We start from the raw sequence: 18,841 nt of genomic DNA, 5'->3' as shown, positions 1-18,841 counted from the left end.
TACAGAGAAAGAAGACTAGGGACTGAATAATCTTTTTGCTTTTTTGGCTTTTTGGGTGACATCTGGCAATGTTACTCCTGGCTCTGCACTCATGAATTACTCCTGGCAGTGATCGGGAGACCATATGGGATGATGGGGATGGGGATCCCCATTACTTGTGTAGGCCATACACAAGTAAAAGGCGAATGCCCTCCACGCTGTACTATTGCTCCGGCCCAAGAGACCAGACAATCTTGACTGAGGACAAACCCTTGATCTTTGATTTAAAAGCTGATGTTGCCGAACAGTGGTAGAAGGGTGGGAGTGGAGAAAGGCGCTGAAGGACTGGAAGTGAAAAGGACAGCACTGTAACGGTCTGAGGGTGCATATTGTAACAATATTACCTAAACTAGTTTTTTAAGTGGATGCACCAATATTACCTAAACTATCCTTTTTTAAGTGGATGCACCAGACCGATCCAAGGCTGGAATGTAGTATAGCTTGCCTGGCAAGTGGCCAATCTAGTTCCATTCCCTGGCACCGCAGATGGTGCTCCGCTTGTGCCAGGACTGATCCTTGAGCTCAGAGCCAGGAGTAAGCACTGAGCACCACCAAGTGTGGCCCAAAAACTAAAGAAAAAAATTTAAGTGCATGCAAGTTCAGTCCTCAAACCACTGCATCAGAACGAGAACCTAATGCAAAGGAAATGTCATTGAAAACAATCCTGAGCCGGTATCCAGTACTTAGAACCAGCGCTGGAGAGGGCTGAGGCTTGTTGGAAAAGTTTGGTTCTTGCATCCCTTTATTCGACTATTTATTCACCCACCAGGGCCAGGGCGAGAAGTTTGGGCTCCCAGGAGCAGCCACCGCCGGCCTTAAGCCAGAGCCACTGGAGATGGAACAAGTTCAAGCGAAGTTTCCCACGCGGAGGCGGGGCCTAGACAGACCCGCACGCCCCGCCCACTCCTCCAAGATGGCGGCGCCCGATTGCCCTCTCCGCCTCGCTATGCCGGAACTTTCCCACGACTGGATGCCACCGCCCCGGCCCGGCCAAGCCCGGTTCGCCACGGGATCTCCGAAGTCCGCGGTCCCGAAAGTGCCACAGGCGTCCCCACCACCCTCGCCCGGGCTCAACGGTCCCTCGCCAGGTGCGGCGGGGGAGGGGGTGCGGCGGGGGGAGGCGCGGAGGAGGCAGGCGGAGACTCGCGGCCTCTGTGTGCCCCGGACGTCCCGCCCCCCGAGCCCGGCGCCCGCTGCGAGCGTCGGGCCCTAGTGACGTCACGGTGGGCGTGCCGGGCGCGAGCCACGCCGTTGGCGGCTCCTACGTCAGTTTCAGCCGCCCTCGGCGTTCAAGTAATTTCCGGACGTTGGCGCGGGAGCCGCGGTCGTCTCGGATTCGTGCGTGCGCGCGCCCGTCGCCTCAGGCCGGCGCCGGACCCCGAAGCCCAGGCCCGAGAGCCAGGTGGGTGGCGACGCGAAGCCAGGTGGGAGGAGTGAACTTGGGGTGTCCCGGCGATTTCCGGTGGGGGGGGCGGAGGACTGCTGGGCTCCCGGGGCGGGGGGAGAGGGGTCTGGGGGTTTCGGGGCGCGCGGGGGGCACAGTCAGGAGTTCTTTCTCTGTTCCCGCCAGCGTCATCTGGGCCTCCTCGCTCGCCGGGAGCGCCCTGCTCCGTTAACTGGACAACATGAGCGGCCACAACTTGGATCAGAAGGAGTTTGACGAACAGTTGCGAATGCAGGACTTGTACGGGGACTCCAAGGAGGACGACCCCACGAAAGGTCCCGCCGGAGAAAGCGATGCCTTCGGGCAGCAGCCGGCCGACACCCCTTACGAATGGGACCTGGACAAGAAAGCCTGGTTCCCCAAGGTAAGGGACAGAGGCAGGGTCGCCCCTGCAGGGCCCAGCCGCCTGGGCCACCTCGTGGGCTCTCCTGTTAAGTTTTCTTGGCTTGTGGTCAGTTAACGAGCGACTTGATGAGTTTCGGAAAACGTTTGGTTTGTGCTGTGTGTGTGGCAGGAGCGATCTGGAAAGAAGCAGAAATTTTCAGGGAGATGTCTTAAGTGGATTTTATTCTGGGCCTTGCTAATTTCACTGGGGAAGTCACGATTAGTGATTATGCCTGTGACTTTTTTTTTTCTTTTTTACTGTGAAGAGGGAAAAACTTGTACCCGAGTTTCATAGGTGGTAATCGCAGGTAGCCACTCACTTACCCTAGGCTGAGAAAAACGCAGCCCCTTGGTTGAAAAAAAGTACTAGCCCCTCTTGTATGTGTACTGATTGAACTTTGTGACTTTTTTTTTTCACTTCCCCGATGAGTTTTGTCTCTAGACCTGTGTATTTGGACCCTATCACCACAGGAATATGTCTTTCGGTGCACAAACTCTGGATAGAAATGTTCAGTTTTTTTCAGAAAGTTTGTGTTTCAGAAGTTTTGGAACTTAGAAATGAATAAGTATGTTATTGCAACTTCTAAGTAGAGTTACTGATGTTAAACTTAGTTTGGTAAAGTTGGGTGAATAACCACTAGTTCAGTAAGTTGACTTGTAAGGTAGTAATACAAAAAGGGTTCTTCAGTGTATAAATTGTCGCTTTAAAAAAAAGGTTTTTTAAGCACTTTTCTCGGAATGTATCCCCTGCGAATGGTTGTGTTTACTGTTTATTTCTGCAGGTAGTGCCTGCTAGACACTTTCTGTCAGCCTTCTGAGTACTTTAACTCTTGTCTAATAATGCGATTGTTTGTCCCATTTGGAAGCCCGAGTCTCTTCAAATTTTCCATGGAAAATTTTCCTCATTCTTATGTGTGACTAACATCGACTGGTATTAAGATAATAACTACACTTTCATAGTACTTTTTTTCCCTCTAGAGGCCAGCAACATAGATTTTAGTTGTGTTTGTTTTGATACTGAAAGCAGTGTGATTTAACCACTAATAGAAGGGCCAGAGCGATAGCACAGCGGGTAGGGCATTTGCCTTGCGCTTGGCTTACCTGGGTTCGATTCCCAGCATCCCATATGGTCCCCCAAGCACTGCCAGGAGTAATTCCTGAGTGCATGAGCCAGGAGTAACCCCTGTGCATCACCGAGTGTGACCCCAAAAGAGAAAAAAAAATAACTACTAAATTACTAATAAGGTTAAACTCAAGCAATTTACTTTTATAATTGTTAGCCTACTTCTTTATATACTTTATCAGAGTTCTCTGGGCTCTCTGCTTGTCGTGACTTAAATGTTTAGCATACATACACTTTTTTTGGGTTTTGGGGACACACCTGGCAGTATTCACGTCTTACTTCTGGCTCTGTGCTTAGAGATAACTCCTGGGAGTGGTTATGTTATACATTTCTTGTATAATATAAGTATTTCAGCTTATATTTGAGTATAAGTATTTCAGCTTGTTAGGTATTTCAGGTTGGGTATAAAATAACTGGTGTTAAATTTGGTTGTATAAGCATTTGGTAAAAGTTTAATCAATTGGAGCCAGAGCGATAGTACATTGGGTAGGACGTTTGCCTTGCACACGGCAGACCTGGGTTCGATCCACTGCATCCCATATGGTTCCCCCAGCACCGCCAGGAGTAACCCCTGAGTATCGCTAGGTATGACTCAAAAAGCAAAAAAAAAATTTAATCAGTTGTATATGGTTGGACAGAATCATTAGCCTTGACTAGGTAGACTATTGGCACATAGGAATTTATTAATAAAACCACTGGTAAAGTGGCTATACTCATCACTCCTTGTGGGCTTGCAGAACCATGTGCAGTGCTGGGTTTTGAACTTGGGTTGGCTGCATGCAAGGTAAGCATCCTATCTGCTCTACTTGGAAGTTTTAAAGTCATTGTGTAAGTGGACACAAGAGATGGTACAGTGGGTAGAGTCTTACTTGCCTTACACACGGCCGACCTGGGTTCAGTCCCCAGAACTCCATATGGTCCCCTAAGCCATGCCAGAAGTAAGTCTTGAGCATACTGGGTGTGACAAAACAAATAGTAATAATAATACGTAGCACTGTCATCCCATTGTTCATCGATTTGCTCGAGCGGGCACCAGTAACGTCTCCATTGTGAGATGTGTTACTGTTTTTGGCATATCGAATATGCCACAGGGAGCTTGCCAGGCTCTGCTGTGCGGGTGGGATACTCTCAGTAGCTTGCTGGGCTCTCCAAGAGTGATGGAGGAATCGAACCTGGGTCGGCCACATGCAAGGCAAATGCCCTACTTGCTGTGCTATCACTCCAGTCCAATAATAATATAATATAATCAAATAAATACTATTCATTTTATGCACAATTTTCCATAGAACATGGCTGTTTTGAATTTTGCTTGAATCACAACAGTTATTACTTGCAGAAGTACTTCTGTGGTGTATAACGGAATGTGCTATCATTGAACTCAACTGTGTGGTAATTTAGAGGAGGAAATCATTTTTAATTTGTGCAAATGTTGGATTTCTCATTTAGATTACTGATGATTTCATTGCTACATATCAGGCCAATTATGGCTTTTCTAATGATGGTGCCTCAAGTTCTGCTGCAAACATGCAAGATGTGAGTGCTAGGACAGTAGAGGAACCTCCGCAAAGGAAAACACCTGAACCTAGTGACCCCAAAAAAAAGGGAGAGAAGAGAAAGGCTGAATCAGGCAAGTGAATTTAACTTGCAAAATATGAATATGAAATTCAAAATAGTGTGTATATATGCAGTTGTTTTGGGTGACTTAACATTGGAGGAATTATGAGTCTTCCCATCTTTCTTGAGGTACTGTGATTTTTAAAAAAAAACTTTTATTTGGCTTCATATACTAGCTCTTTTTTATTTTATTGAATCACCATGTGGAAAGTTACAAAGTTATCAGGCTTATGTCTCAGTTACACAATGCTCAAACACCCGTCCTTTCACCAGTGCCCATATTCCACCACCAAAAAAAAAGTATACCTCCCACCCCCACCTGCATAACTGATAAATTTCACTTCATTTTTTCTTTACCTTGATTACATTCCATATTTCAACACAAAACTCACTATTGTTGTTGTAGTTTCAACAAAGAACTCACTATTCTTGTTGGAGTTTATCCCTCAAAAATATGTTTCTATTGCCAAGGAAACATTTGATAATTAGTTTTCCACTGATGAGAATGAAGACATATTAAATCGTGCTGCCGCAGTAGCGGCCGCGTGGTTTAAGATTTCAGTATTTTAGTAATTAAGTCCAGGGAGGTTTAAGTTGGAAATTGCATCATTTCCCTTCCTGGGGCAGCATGGAGCAAAAGCTTAGTTCACAGTCTGGAGACAAGGCTGCAAGTACTTGCTGGGACCAGAAGTAATGTAGCAGGCTCTGGATCCTGGTCGTTCAGCAGCAGAACAGCCGTGCTAAGGCATGGCCACCTGGGTCAAATCTCGGCAGAGCGTGAGCTGGTATCGGCCCTGGCCCGAGACTGCCCAAGCATCCCGCTGTTTCAAATTCAAAACACATTTTTTTTCCTGCACCACCAAGTTCATACCTGTTTAAAAGTCCCAGAATATGGCGGATGCCACCCCGCTTCTTCCCAGAGGGAAGAAAAACCAAGGAAGAAGGATATTTACCCCCTTAGCTGGTGTGGGGCAAAAGCGTAGTTCACAGGCTGGAGACATGGCTGCAAGCACTTGCTGGGACCAGAAGTAATGTAGCTGGCTCTGGATCTTGGTCGTTCAGTAGCAAAGTCGAATCTCGGTGGAGCATGAGCCGGTATCGGCCCCGGCCCGAGACTCCATATACTAGCTCTTGCACTAACTTTCTGTTGGCCATTGGGTAGGTGCTTTCAGGTCTCTGCCTCAGTTTCTTCCTTGTTCAGATAGATCTGTTATTAGGGGATTATGAAAAGTTTTGCATGGGAAAGGGAATGCCCTGCCACAGAGGCGGGGTGGGGTGGGGTGGGGGAGGGACGGGGGGAGGGGGGAGGGATGCTGGGACCATGGTGGTGGAAAATGGGCACTGATGGAGGGATGGGCACTCGACCATTGTATAACTGAAACAAGCACGAAAGTTTCTAAGTCTAACTGTACCTCACAGTGATTCACTAATAAAAAATTAAATAAAACAGTTTTGCGGGGGTGGGGTGGGAATAAAAAAAACAGTTTTGCGTGGGGCTTGGTATGTAGCTTCAGTGATAGAGTACTTGCCTTGCATGCATGAGGCCCTGGGTGCCTAAAACAAACAAAAAACAAAAACCACGCACTGTTAGAAAGGGTTTGGTTTTGTTTTATACAAATTTAGTTAAATTGAGCTCAAGTGAGTTTTGGATTGGCTTGGGTGTATCTCACACCAAAGATTGAACTTAGAAGCAGTTTAGCCCAGAGTCAAAAGTTGTTGGAGGATCAAGGTTTTAAAGACATTCTAAGAATCATCAATGACCAAAACAAATTTTCAGACAGGACTCTGAAACTAATTATCTGTCAAGAGAGCCAATTATGAATTAAATCAGTCTTAATCCTTATTCTGAGGGTAATTTTTAGAAGTTTTGAGAAACCACTACATTGTCAAGATTTCATAATGTGCAAGAGCATGTGCTTTACTGATTGATTCATTTTAACTTTTAGGATGGTTTCATGTTGAAGAAGACAGAAATACAAATGTGTATGTGTCTGGTAGGTGTATCTTATAAAATATAGCCTTTTTAATTATTGTGTCACTTTGTTTAGTTTATGTTAGTGAAAATGTTTCTTATGAAACTAATAAAGATTAAAGAACTGCAACTTTGCATTCCATCCTTTTTGCCTGATTCAAGTAAATATGTTGCTTATTATGAAACTAATTTAAAACAGTAGAGAAACGTAACTTCACATGCCATCATTTTTGTCTACTTCAGGTAACTTTTAGTAGTTTGCCATTTATTAACAGTGACATATGACCAAAACTATTTCCATGTTTATTTGAAATCTTACCTATATTTTGATTATAATGCCTTATAGGTTTGCCTCCAGACATTACAGTAGATGAATTTATACAGCTCATGTCCAAGTTTGGCATTATTATGCGAGATCCTCAAACAGAAGAATTTAAGGTCAAGCTTTACAAAGATAACCAAGGAAATCTTAAAGGAGATGGACTCTGTTGTTATTTGAAGGTTAGTTTTGTGATCAGTAAGATTCTGAATGTCTCTTTGGAACCCAGGAACCAGGGCTGTCATTCTATTTAGATAAACAAGACTGTGTACTATTCAAAGCGAGAGAAAGAAAACTGAAGCATGAGATGGTACCTGTGTCTGTTGTGTTAAGGTATTTGGTTGGTCTAAGGGAACAGGTTACTCAAGCCAAAGTATTGTCCAAGCTGCATGGCTAAAGTGCTTGTTTTGTTGGAGAAGAAAGACAAGAAGATACTTTCATAACTGAAAGGGCCTCATAAGGGGTGTTGGAATGTAATCAGTTCTGAACACATTTTCAGAAGGACCAAGAAAGCTAGGAATGTAGCTCAGAAGTAAATCCTGTGCTGCTCCTGCATCATTATTTTATTTATTTTGTTTGGTTTTTTTTGTTTTTTGGCTTTTGGACCACGATGCTCAAGGGTTAGTTCTGGCTCTGCGTTCAGGAATTACTCCTGGCAGTGTTCGGGATGGGTGGACCATATGGGAAGCCGGGGATCGAACCCAGGATAACTACATGCAAGGCAAACACCCCATCCAACGGTACTAACTCTCCAACCTTTAGAGTTTGTGCTGTTTATATAGGAGGTCCCGGGGTTCGATCCCCAGCACCAAAAATAGAAACTATAGAAAGAAAACAGCCCCATTTTATCTGCCCATTGAAGTGAATGGACCAGAGTTCAGCAGACCTCAGTGAGCTCCTTGTCTTTGTCATTTCGAAGTCAAATCAATTAGAGCACCCTGAGCACTGCGGTATGTGGAGAGTATTTAGTGTTCCCCTGGAATGCCAACCAGGTGGGAGTAACCTGACTGTTGGTGGGAGATGAGTGTTTGACCTGGTCTTGAGCTTAATGGCAGTGGGATATGAGTATGACTGTGAAAGACAGTTAAATAATGTTTAAATGGAACGAGATTTAAAGTTTTACAGGTTCTACAAAGACTACTAAAAGTCTGGCAATACATTCTGTGTGAAGGTGATTGAATTTTTTTTAAAAAATTGGAGGGAGCAGAGAGAAAGTACAATGGGTAAGACACCTCTGCTTTGCATGCCGTTGAATCAGGTTGGATCCCCAGTACCTCATAGGGTACCTCTAAGCCCCATCAGGAGTGAGCCCAGAGTACAGGCAGGTGTGGCTCAAAAAACAGTTCTTAGTGAGGGCCAGACAAGTAATTGGACCAAGGTATGCATTGCAAGCAGAATGCTCGGGTTCTATAATCTGCACTACATGCCAAACCAGGTGTGGCCCACAGACAAACAATTTTAAAGGAAATGATTTTTTTAAAAAATCCAAGTTTTATTTAATTTTATTTATTCTCGGGTTACACCTGGCGATGCTTAGGGGTTACTCCTGCCTCTGCACTCAGGATTTACTCCCTGCGCTGCTCGGGTGGACCATTTGGGATGTCGGAGATCGAACCCGGGTCGGCCATGTCCAAGGCAAATGTCCACTGTGCTGTCACTCCAGCCCCAGAAAATGATTTTTTAAGTTTTAAGAAACTTCACGTGTAACACCCATAAAAAGTATGAGATAGAATGTGATTAACTGGGGCCAGAGCGGTAGTACAGCCGGGAGGGCGTTTGCCTTGCATGCAGCCAACCTGGCTTCGATCCCCAGCATCTGATATGCTCTCGAGCACAACCAGAAGTAATTCCTGAGTGCAGGGCCAGGAATAACCCCTGAGCATTGCTGGGTGTGGCTCCCCACCCCCCCAAAAAAGAATATGATTAATTGTGCCAGACCTGTATTTAATGCCTGTAATGGAATATAGTTATCTTTATGTGTTCTTGGTTCCACGTATCTTTGACTATAGTGCTGACATTGGCCCCTTTTATAGCATGCAGAATACATGAGTGTTTCATATTGAGGCCATCAGATAATTGTCTTTTTGTTCCTCAGTATATGATAACACCTACATTTTTGTTGGTGAACAAAATATTAAAGGCTGTATATGCCATTCCCAGTTCCCTAAAGTCAAATTTGTTCAGGTATTCCAGAATTTAAAAACTGGAATGTAGCTGAGAAACCTTTGTTTTATTTTTTTGTTTGTTTGTTCTTTGGATCACACCTGGTGGTGTTCAGGGGTTAGTTACTCCTGACTCTGCACTCAGGTATCACTCCTGATGGGACTGGGAAACATATGTGGTGCCAGGAATTGAACCTGAGTCGGCCTCGTACAAGGCAGGCAGACACCTTACACACTGTACTATCTCTCCGCCCCCTACATCTTATAAATCTTACGAGTCCTCTTGCCTGACTCTACAGATAAGGAAGTGAGATGCCAAGAGGCAAAACTTTAAACAAATTGGACCAGAGCCGTAGTACAGCAGGTAGGGCGCTTGCCTTGCATGCGTCTGACACGGGTTCAATCCCTGGCATCCCATATATTCCCCTGAGCCAACCAGGAGTAAGCCCTGAGCATCGTCATGTGTGGTCCAAACACCACGAAGTAATTTTTATTTTCGTCACTATGATTGACAATACCCGTCACCTTAGGGTTCCTTGCATACAACGCTTCAATGCCCTCCCCTCCCCATGAGTGATCACTCCCTCCACCATTGTCTCAGGGCCCTCGGCCCAACCCAATTACTAACGCCTGTCTCCCTGCTGTCGGCTCAGTTCCGTAGACCAGTTCTATTGCCTTTGGCCACTTTTTGCTCCCTAACTCTGCCTCTTTATGAGAGAGATTACTCTGTGCCTGCCCTCTCCTGGCTGACTTCACGCAGCATGAGACCCTCCCGTTGCATCCAATTTTTAAAAATTTTTTATTTTAATGAATCATTGTGAGATATATTTACAGACTTAGAGACTTTCATGATTGCATTTTAGTCAAACAGTGTTCAGTACCCACCCCTACACCAGCGCCCCTTCCCCACCCACAATGTTCCCAGTATCCCTCCCCCCACCCCCAACCCTTCCCACCTCCTGCCTCTGTGGCAGGCACAGTCCCTCTCACTCTCTCTGTCCCTTCGGGTGTTGTGGTTTGCAGTACAGGAAACAAGCAGCCATCATGTTGGTCCATAGTCTACGTTCATCATATATCTGCTATCCCGAGCGATCCCTCCAACCATCATTTATTTAGTGTTCCTCTCTCCATCCCAGCTACCTTTCCCCCCAGCGCGTGAGATCAGCTATCAAGCCGTGAGGCAGTCCTCCTGACCCTTATTTAACTGTCCTTAGGTGTTAGTCTCCTATTATGTTACTTAATATTCCACAAATGACTGCAGTCCTTTTATGCCTGTCCCTCTCTTTTTGACTCATTTCACTTAGCATGATACTCTCCATGTTGATCCACTTATTGCATCCAATTTCTTTCTTTTTTTTTTTTGCTTTTTGGGTCACACCCAGCGATGCACAGGGGTTACTCCTGGCTCTGCACTCAGGAATTACCCCTGGCTGTGCTCAGGGGACCATATGGGATGCTGGGATTTGAACCCGGGTCAGCCGCGTGCAAGGCTGATGCCCTACCCGCTGTGCTATCTCTCCAGCCCCTGCATCCAATTTCTTATGGTGATTTAATTTATTGGCCACTGGCCATAGGCCAGTCACTTTCCTTGATAAATGTTTCATTTATCAAGGACCCATGGTGAAGGCAATGGCTTCCCTTTTGATACATGAAGAAATCAGGGCTTGGGTAGCTTGAATTATGGGCCCGGCTTCCCATGGTTGGGGGCATCCATGTTCTGAATGCAAGAGCTTTTTCCCCTTTTTTTTCATTTTTTTCAATTGTAGTTTACCTAACGTGGTTACAGTAACGTTAGCATTTCTGGTTTGCACATGCAAAGAAATTTCTTGATACACATTCTCTAGTTCTTGATCCCAGATTAGGTAGTAGTATTTACATCTTTGGGTACGGTCATCATTCTTTTGGGAAAAAAGAATTCCTCAAGTTTCATTGTGTAAATCCCTAACTCTACCTTGTTTGCCCTTATAAAGAGGGAATCTGTGGAACTCGCTTTGAAACTGTTGGATGAAGATGAAATTCGTGGCTACCGGTTACATGTGGAAGTGGCTAAGTTTCAACTGAAGGGGACATATGATGCCTCAAAGAAGAAGAAGAAATGCAAAGACTATAAGAAGAAACTGTCTCTGCAGCAAAAGTTTGTGGTTTCCCTCCCCCTTTTCTTAGATTTTCTGTAAACATCCCAAGAGTGTGGTCTTGATAATAATGACTTAGACACCCCCCCTATCAGCTATGTCTACAGTTTTTTTTAAAGCAGTCACAGTCTTAGGAAATTTGAGAGAGAAGGGAGAATAATTATTTTTTAATGACCCCCCCAGTTGGTATGCAGATGATTTTAGAATTGAAATGCAAGGTGCTTGCTTTGGCAATATTAGTTTTAAAGTTTTCTTTTCCAACATCTCCAGCTTCGGGTTTTCTATGCACCTAAGAGTCCTTTGCTAGGGCTGTCAAAGGGAGAGGAATTGAGTATTGTGTTTGTCTTTCTTGAGTCTTATCATGGCATTTTGTTCCTGCTGAAATTTCTCATTTCCTGAGGGAGTCCAGCCTTTTCAGGCTGCTACAGTGTCATTCAGGCTAAAGCTTCTGTAAGTCCCAAAGGGGATGAGCCTTCGTGCTTTTGAGCAGGAAAAAGAACTGAAGACTGTGTAACTTTGTTCTATTTTTATTCGTATTTCTAGAAATTTAAAATTGTAAATACCGGGGACTGGAGTGATAGCACAGCGGGTAGGGAGTTTGCCTTGCACGCGGCCAACCCGGGTTCGATTCCCAGCATCCCATATGGTCCTCTGAGCATCGCCAGGGGTGATTCCTGAGTGCAGAGCCAGGAATAACCGCTGTGCATTGCCAGATGTGACCCAAAAAGCAAAAAAAAAATAAATAAATAAATAAAAATAAAATTGTAAATACCAGGATTTGCAGTATTGTCAGGGATAGGGTTCCATGCATACAACAACCAAACACTACACCCTCCGCTGCAGTGTCACCCTGTGAAAAATGTGCCTTGCCTCCATCTCCCCACAAAATTGTTAACTCTGTTCTGTATCCACAAATTCTTTTGTTTGTTTGTTGGGGGGTGGTCATACCCTGCAGCTCGGGACTTACTCTTACTCTGGGTTCAGGGATCGCTCCTGGCCAGGATCAGGGGACAATATGGGGCACCGGAGATTGAACCTGGGTTGGCTGTGTGCAAGGAAAGTGCCTTACCCACTGTACTAACACTCCGGCACCTCTACAGATTCTTTTTAAAAGCATTTCCTATGACATGAGGAGTCTTTGGTGAACTGCAGTAACTGAATGATTTGGTTGTGATGTTTTCTGTGATGTTCATTTGTAACATAATGGGATATAGGCAAGATCAGAGCCATCTGTTAGGGAATGGCCAACCACCTGACTTAGATCTTTTAGATTTGTTTACCAGAATGTATTTTTCATTTTGTAAACAACTGAGTTTCCCTTTTTTTGGTTTTTGTTTTGTTGGGCTGGAGCGATAGTACAGTGGGTAGGGCATTTGCCTTGCAGGCGGCCGACCTGGGTTCGATTCCTCAGCCCCTCTCGGAGAGCCCGGCAAGCTACCGGGAGTATCCTACCCACAAGGCAGAGCCTGGCAAGCTACCCATGGCATAGTCAATATGCCAAAAACAGTAACAATAAGTCTCACAATGGAGACATTACTGGTGCCCATTTGAGCAAATCAATGTGTAACGGGATGACAATGACAGTTTTGTTTTGTGTTGGCATCGTATCCAGTAATATTCAAGGGCTGCTCCTTGGACCATGCCGTGCCGGGAATTGAACTTCATATTCCTGCATGTCCAGCCCTTTGATCTATTACTCCCCCCTTGAGTTCATTTTTGTTTGGTGTGGTTTTGGGGGTGCCATATCCAATGGTGTTCAGGGAACACTCCTGGCTCTGTGTTCAAGAAATACTCCTGGCATGATTGGGGGACAATATGGGTGCCACATATATCCTGCCTTACATGTTATCACACCAACCCTGATTTCATTTTTGATGTGCATTGAAATAAACTATACTATGAATTTTGATTTTTATATATGGGTTTGTTAGTAGAAATTAGAAATTAAACTTAACATATTTCCTATGTATTTGTAAGTACCCATGTCATTAAGTTTCTATTATGTGTTTGGTTTTCTTTCTGAAACAGACTCATTTTAAGAAATTTTTAAATACTTTTGTGGTAACTTCTATCGTTTAGTTTGTGGTGGGGCAGGGGCACACCCAGTGGTGTTCAGGGCTTACTTCTGGCAGGCTTAGGGGACCATATTGGGTGCTGGAGATCGAACCTGGGTCAGCTGCATTCAAGGCAAATTGCACTACCTGCTGTACTATCACTCAACTCCGCCCCCCCCCCAAAGAATTTTTGCTGGCATGATTTCTAATGGCACTTTTACATATGCTTAAGTGATAAAATGATCATAAAAGTATTTGGTTGTGGTGTCCTATGGTTTTTACAAAAATAGGTAAAACAGATATATATATATATATATATATATATATTTTTGCTTTTTGGGTCACACTCAGCGCTGGAGCGATAGCACAACAGGTAGGGCGGTAGGGCGTTTGCCTTGCACCAGCCGATCCGGGTTTGATTCCTCCGCCCTTCTCAGAGAGCCCGGCAAGCTACCGAGAGTATCTTGCCCGCACACACGGCAGAGCCTGGCAGGCTTCCCATGGCATATTCCATATGCCCGAAATAGTAACAACACATCTCACATGGAGACGTTACTGGTGCCCGCTCGAGCAGATTGATGAGCAATGGGATGACAGTGACAGTGACCCAGCAATGCACAGGGGTTACTCCTGGCTCATGCACTCAGGAATTACTCCTGGCCTTGCTCAGGGGACTATATGGGATGCTGGAAATGGAACCCGGGTCGGCCGCGTGCAAGGCAAATGCCCTACCCGCTGTGCTATTGTTCCAGCCCCCAGATACAAATTTTATGGCCAAGGGTACTATGGGTGCATAAGGCAGGCCCAGACACAGACTCTTGCTGTGTGTAAGTCAGACCCAGGTTTGATCCCCAGCAGCCCATATGGTTCCCCCAAGCCTCACCTGGCGTGATCCCTTAACACTGCTGGATACGGCTCAAAAACCAAAACACAAATTATATGAGCAACATGAGTAAAATTTAATATTGCAGCAGTATAGTTTTACATGTACCAGTTTGTTGGGGTATTGTGGTTTGAGGGTGGGGGCTTGGATTTTGGCTACACCCAGCTGTGCTGTGAGCTTACTCCTGGCTCTGCACTCAGAGGTCAGTCCTGGCTATGTTCGGGGGACCGTACAGGGTGCTGGGGATCAAACCCAAGTTGTGGCCATGTGTAAGGCAAGAGCCTTACCTGCTGTACTATCTCTGTGACCCCACAACATATACCAATTTGACACTTTTTTTTCTTATGATCATAAAATACTGGACTGGAGCGATAGCACAGCAGGTAGGGTATTTGCTTTGCACGCAGCTGACCCAGGTTCGATTCCTCCGTCCCTCTCGGAGAGCCCAGCAAGCTACCAAGAGTATCCCACCCGCATGGCAGAGCCTGGCAAGCTATCCGTGGCATATTTGATATGCCAAAAACAGTAACAATAAGTCTCACAATGGAGATGTTACTGGTGCCCATTCGAGCAAATTGAACAATGGGACGACAGCGCTTCAGTGCTATCATAAAATGGAAAATATCCAATACCATTTAAACATACCAGGGTTTAATTGCCCTCAAATTAGAACTTCCTAAATAATCAGAAATGTTAGTTAGCAATTTTTTATAAGTTTCATTGGAGTATTTGTAATGGGCCAATTCTAGAAATATTCCTATTCCGGGTGCTTTCAGATGCTTGATCCATCTATCACCTGCTTATTTCTTTTGTGCTCTCTTCAGCAAGTAGAAAATAAAAATCAATTTCTTGTTACTGCTTTATTGCACTAGGCAGTTGGATTGGAGACCTGAGAGAAGAACTGGGCCATCCCGTATGCGCCACGAGCGAGTTGTCATCATCAAAAATATGTTTCATCCTACGGATTTTGAGGTAGGAGTGATTGTCCTAATAGTGATAGCAATATTTTCTCTGAAATGATGCTTCCTCTCTTTCATCCAAAGCATGCCCTATCTCATCTCTTATGTCATGCCTTACACTTTCATGTCCTGGTTAAGGTTGGTAAGTGGACGCAAAAATGGTAGTTTCAGCTCATTCCATGTTTAACCCTTTTTTTTAACCATATCTCAGGGAGAACTGATAGACATTCTGTCCCCTCAAAGGGATGCTATTTCTATGGCAGATCATTGGAATATAACTACTAAAAGTTCTATGGGAGCCTTCTTGGAGTTTTGAATGCACTTTAGTAAACAAACATGGGCCAATTTTAGTGCAGCATACCAGTTTTACACTTCTAACTAAAATTTGCTCTCTGGTGCCAAAGGTGTGCTCCTTAATTAAAAAACCCTGCTTAATAAGATGCGGCTTCTGATATCTTGCTCCATAGTAGTGATTGGTTTTGAGGACCTAGTTTTTATAAAGCTCTAGAGTTGCTTGCTAATTGAGTACTTTATAGAGCAGCAAATAAAAGCAACCAGAGGAAGCAAAGCTACTTAAGGGATTTAAGGAATGAAGGAATATTCGTCTCTGTCAGAGGGCCTGTGATTTATGCATTGGTTTATGCAGTCTTACCCATTTTGTTTCTTCTGTGAATTTTTGTAGCTTTTAAATGAGTCAAATGGTGACTTTTTCATTTTTCATTGAGATTGCATTCTGTTACAAGACGAGAAGTGTTTGCGTTTCCCCATATACTGTTAGCCACTAACCTTATCTCTCCACTGTAGTTCATTGCTCCTTCTCTCATCTCTGACCTGTACCACCTCCATAGCCTATATTTTGTGATATGTGTCTACAGTTTGTCTGCAATCAATTTTTGTCTGTCTCCTTGATTCATTTCTTTATTTGCCACTTAACGGGTGAGATCACTGATGTTTGTCCTTCCCTTTTGCTCTTTGCTTAGCTCACCTGCCAGTTCATTCATGTTGTAGTAGTAGGGGAGATTTCATCTTTCTTGTAGCTAAGTAGTTTTCCATTCTTCATATACCTCACATCTGTATTTTAGGGGGAGGGGGCAGTCAGGAATGGTTTGGGCACACCCGTGCGATGCTCAAGGGCTTACAACAGGGATCACTCCTGGTGATACTCAGGGCTCCCTATGTGGTTCTGGCCATCAAGCTCAGATTGGCTGTATTCAAAATGCCATAAGGTCAGGAGGACTGACCCATGGTTAGATGTTTGTGTGTGTAGAAATGGAGGGTAGTTAGGGTAGATAAGGGAACACTGTGACAATATTAGTTTGAAATGATCACTCAGGATGAGTGCTGAAAGTAGGTAAAGGTATACGCTTGATAACCTTTAAGTACCTGTATGGCAAACTATGGCACCCAAAGGTGGGGTGGGGGGTGGAAGGAGGGAGAAAGAGAGAGAAAGAGGGAGAGAGGAGAGAGAGAGAGAAGTACCTGTCATTTGCAGTTATCTGATAATTAACAGCAGTGAGCATATGTTTTTAATGAATCACCATAATGTGCAGTTACAAACTTACAAACATTCATGATTACGTTTCAGTCATACAATGATGGAGTACCCATCCCTCCATCAGTACACATTTTCCACCACCAATGTTCCCAGTATCTCTTCTGCCACCCCTACCTCATCCCCCCCACGTGCCTCAGTGGCAGACAAATCCCCTTTTACTCTCTCTCCTTTTGGGTGTTATGATTTGCAATGCAGTTAGTAAGTGGCCAACATGTTTGGTCTATAGTCTATTTTCAGCGTGCATCTCCCATCCCGAGCAAGCCCTCCAAGCATCATTCACTTAGTGGTCCCTTCTAAGTCATTCACTTAGTGGTCCATTCTCAATGGTCACTTAGTATTTTCCTTGTGCCTCTTGGCCATCTGGTATCTGTTTTCTCTACATTTTTGATGTTTTCGTTGTTGGGTACTTTATAGATTGTGGATATTAGTTCTCTGTCAGATGTGTGGTGTGCAAATTTAGTGTCCCAGTCACTAGGTGTCTTTTGGAGCCATACCTGTCTGTGCTTAGCAGTGCTTAGCTGAAGCCCTGGCTTCCTACATGGAAAGCATGTGTTCCAGCACTTTGAGTGATCCACTCAGGGCTTACTTCATGCTCTGTGCTCAGGGATCACTTCCGGCGGGGCTTGGGGGACCATGTAGAATGCTTGGGATCGATCCAAGTCAAACACGTGCAAGGGAATGCTTTTACCCACTTTACTATCTCCCCAGCCCCATTGCTTCTGTTCTCAGGCCTCCCTTCTGTGTTCAGAGACTATTTTCCCATTAAGGTGGCGACTCACTTTTCCTGGCTACTGGAGTCTAATCCCTGAAGTCCCACCAAAGCCAGGATTATACAGTGTTTCTCCTCGGTGTACCTCCTTACAGTTTGCAGTTCGGGGCCTAACACGGCACCTTTCCGGTTTTGAGTTGCTGTGCATCGTGCGAGACGGTGGGCCGTTCTCCTCCTGTCCCTCGTGGCCAGCCAGGTTTCCCAGCACCGTTTGTGGAGACTCACTGCCCTACCTGCTTGTGCCTTGGTTCACTCCTTCCTCCCATCCTGAGACTTGAGGCATCAGTTCTCTTCCACTGGATGGAATGTCCACTGGTCTTGGGGCCACCCGCTGTCGAGACTCCTAGAGCTTTCCCTTTCGTTGCTGCCGTGGCTGCGGCTCACGCCTCTAGCAGCAGTGCTCACAAGGCTGGGCTGCTGGGCAGGTGCATGCATGCATGCTCGTGAGGGTAGGAGACATCACTCACAGAGCTTTGAGGTGCCATGTTCACTGTGGGGAGGCAAGGGGCTGCTGCATGCTCCATTGCAGTGCTTAGGGTCCCAGCTTCCTGGCCGATGCTGGGAGCAGATGGGTGGCATCAGGGAGCCGCTTGTGGCCTTGGTGCTCGCAAGGCAGGTGCTTCTGCCACTCACCATCCTTGAGTCCCTGATCACCATGGTTTTATAGTATAGTATAAAGTTGGGGATATAATGCTCCTCCCATCTGGAATTGCTCAGAATTGTTTTGGATATTTGAGTTCTGTGTGTGTGTGTGTGTGCGTGTGTGTGTATGTGTGTGTGTGTGTGCGTGTGTGTATGTGTGTGTGTGTGTGTGTGTGTGTGGTTCCACATTTTTTTTCTTTCTTTTTTTTTTTTCGTTTTTGGGTCACAACCGGCGATGCACAGGGGTTACTCCTGGCTCGTGTACTCAGGAATTACTCTTAATGGTGCTTGAAGGACCATATGGGATGCTGGGAATCAAACCTGAGTCAGTCGTGTGCAAGGCAAACTCCCTACATTCCCGCTGTGCTATTGCTCCAGCCCCAGGTTCCACATTTTTTTAATGGCATTTGGTTAACTATTCCTCAGTCTCTTCTTTTTTTTTCTTTTTTTGTGTCACACCTGGCAATGCACAGGGGTTACTCCTGGCTCATGTACTCAGGAATTACTCTTAATGGTGCTTGAAGGACCATATGGGATGCTGGGAATCAAACCTGAGTCAGTCGTGTGCAAGGCAAACTCCCTACATTCCCGCTGTGCTATTGCTTCAGGTCCCTTCACATGATTTTTAAGAATACTTGATTTCCTGAAAGGATGCCCTTGGAATTTGATAGGATTTATATTGCATTTGTGGAATGCTATGAGTGGAATGCTTATTTTATTTCATTTTTCATTTGGTTTTGTGTACTTGCTTTTGGGTCACACTTGGCACTGCTTGGAGCTTTCTCCTGGC

General features: G+C 45.0%; 1 protein-coding gene across 1 annotated transcript in view; it reads left to right on the top strand.

The window, feature by feature from the left end:
* The first annotated feature begins 1,159 nt into the window (after positions 1–1,159).
* HTATSF1 (HIV-1 Tat specific factor 1) overlaps positions 1,160–18,841 on the top strand; it is a 33,299-nt gene continuing 15,617 nt past the window's right edge. The window contains exons 1-7 of the mRNA XM_004606656.2: positions 1,160–1,441; positions 1,610–1,847; positions 4,437–4,617; positions 6,551–6,598; positions 6,923–7,077; positions 11,028–11,191; positions 14,999–15,098. Coding sequence (XP_004606713.2) covers positions 1,665–1,847; positions 4,437–4,617; positions 6,551–6,598; positions 6,923–7,077; positions 11,028–11,191; positions 14,999–15,098 — 831 coding nt within the window. The 5' untranslated portion in view covers positions 1,160–1,441; positions 1,610–1,664. The remainder of the gene's footprint in view (positions 1,442–1,609; positions 1,848–4,436; positions 4,618–6,550; positions 6,599–6,922; positions 7,078–11,027; positions 11,192–14,998; positions 15,099–18,841) is intronic.

The sequence above is a fragment of the Sorex araneus genome, chromosome X, assembly GCF_027595985.1.
Source record: "Sorex araneus isolate mSorAra2 chromosome X, mSorAra2.pri, whole genome shotgun sequence".
Classification (NCBI taxonomy): domain Eukaryota; kingdom Metazoa; phylum Chordata; class Mammalia; order Eulipotyphla; family Soricidae; genus Sorex; species Sorex araneus.
Note: the sequence above shows the minus strand (reverse complement) of the source record. Positions and strands in the feature narration are given on the sequence as shown.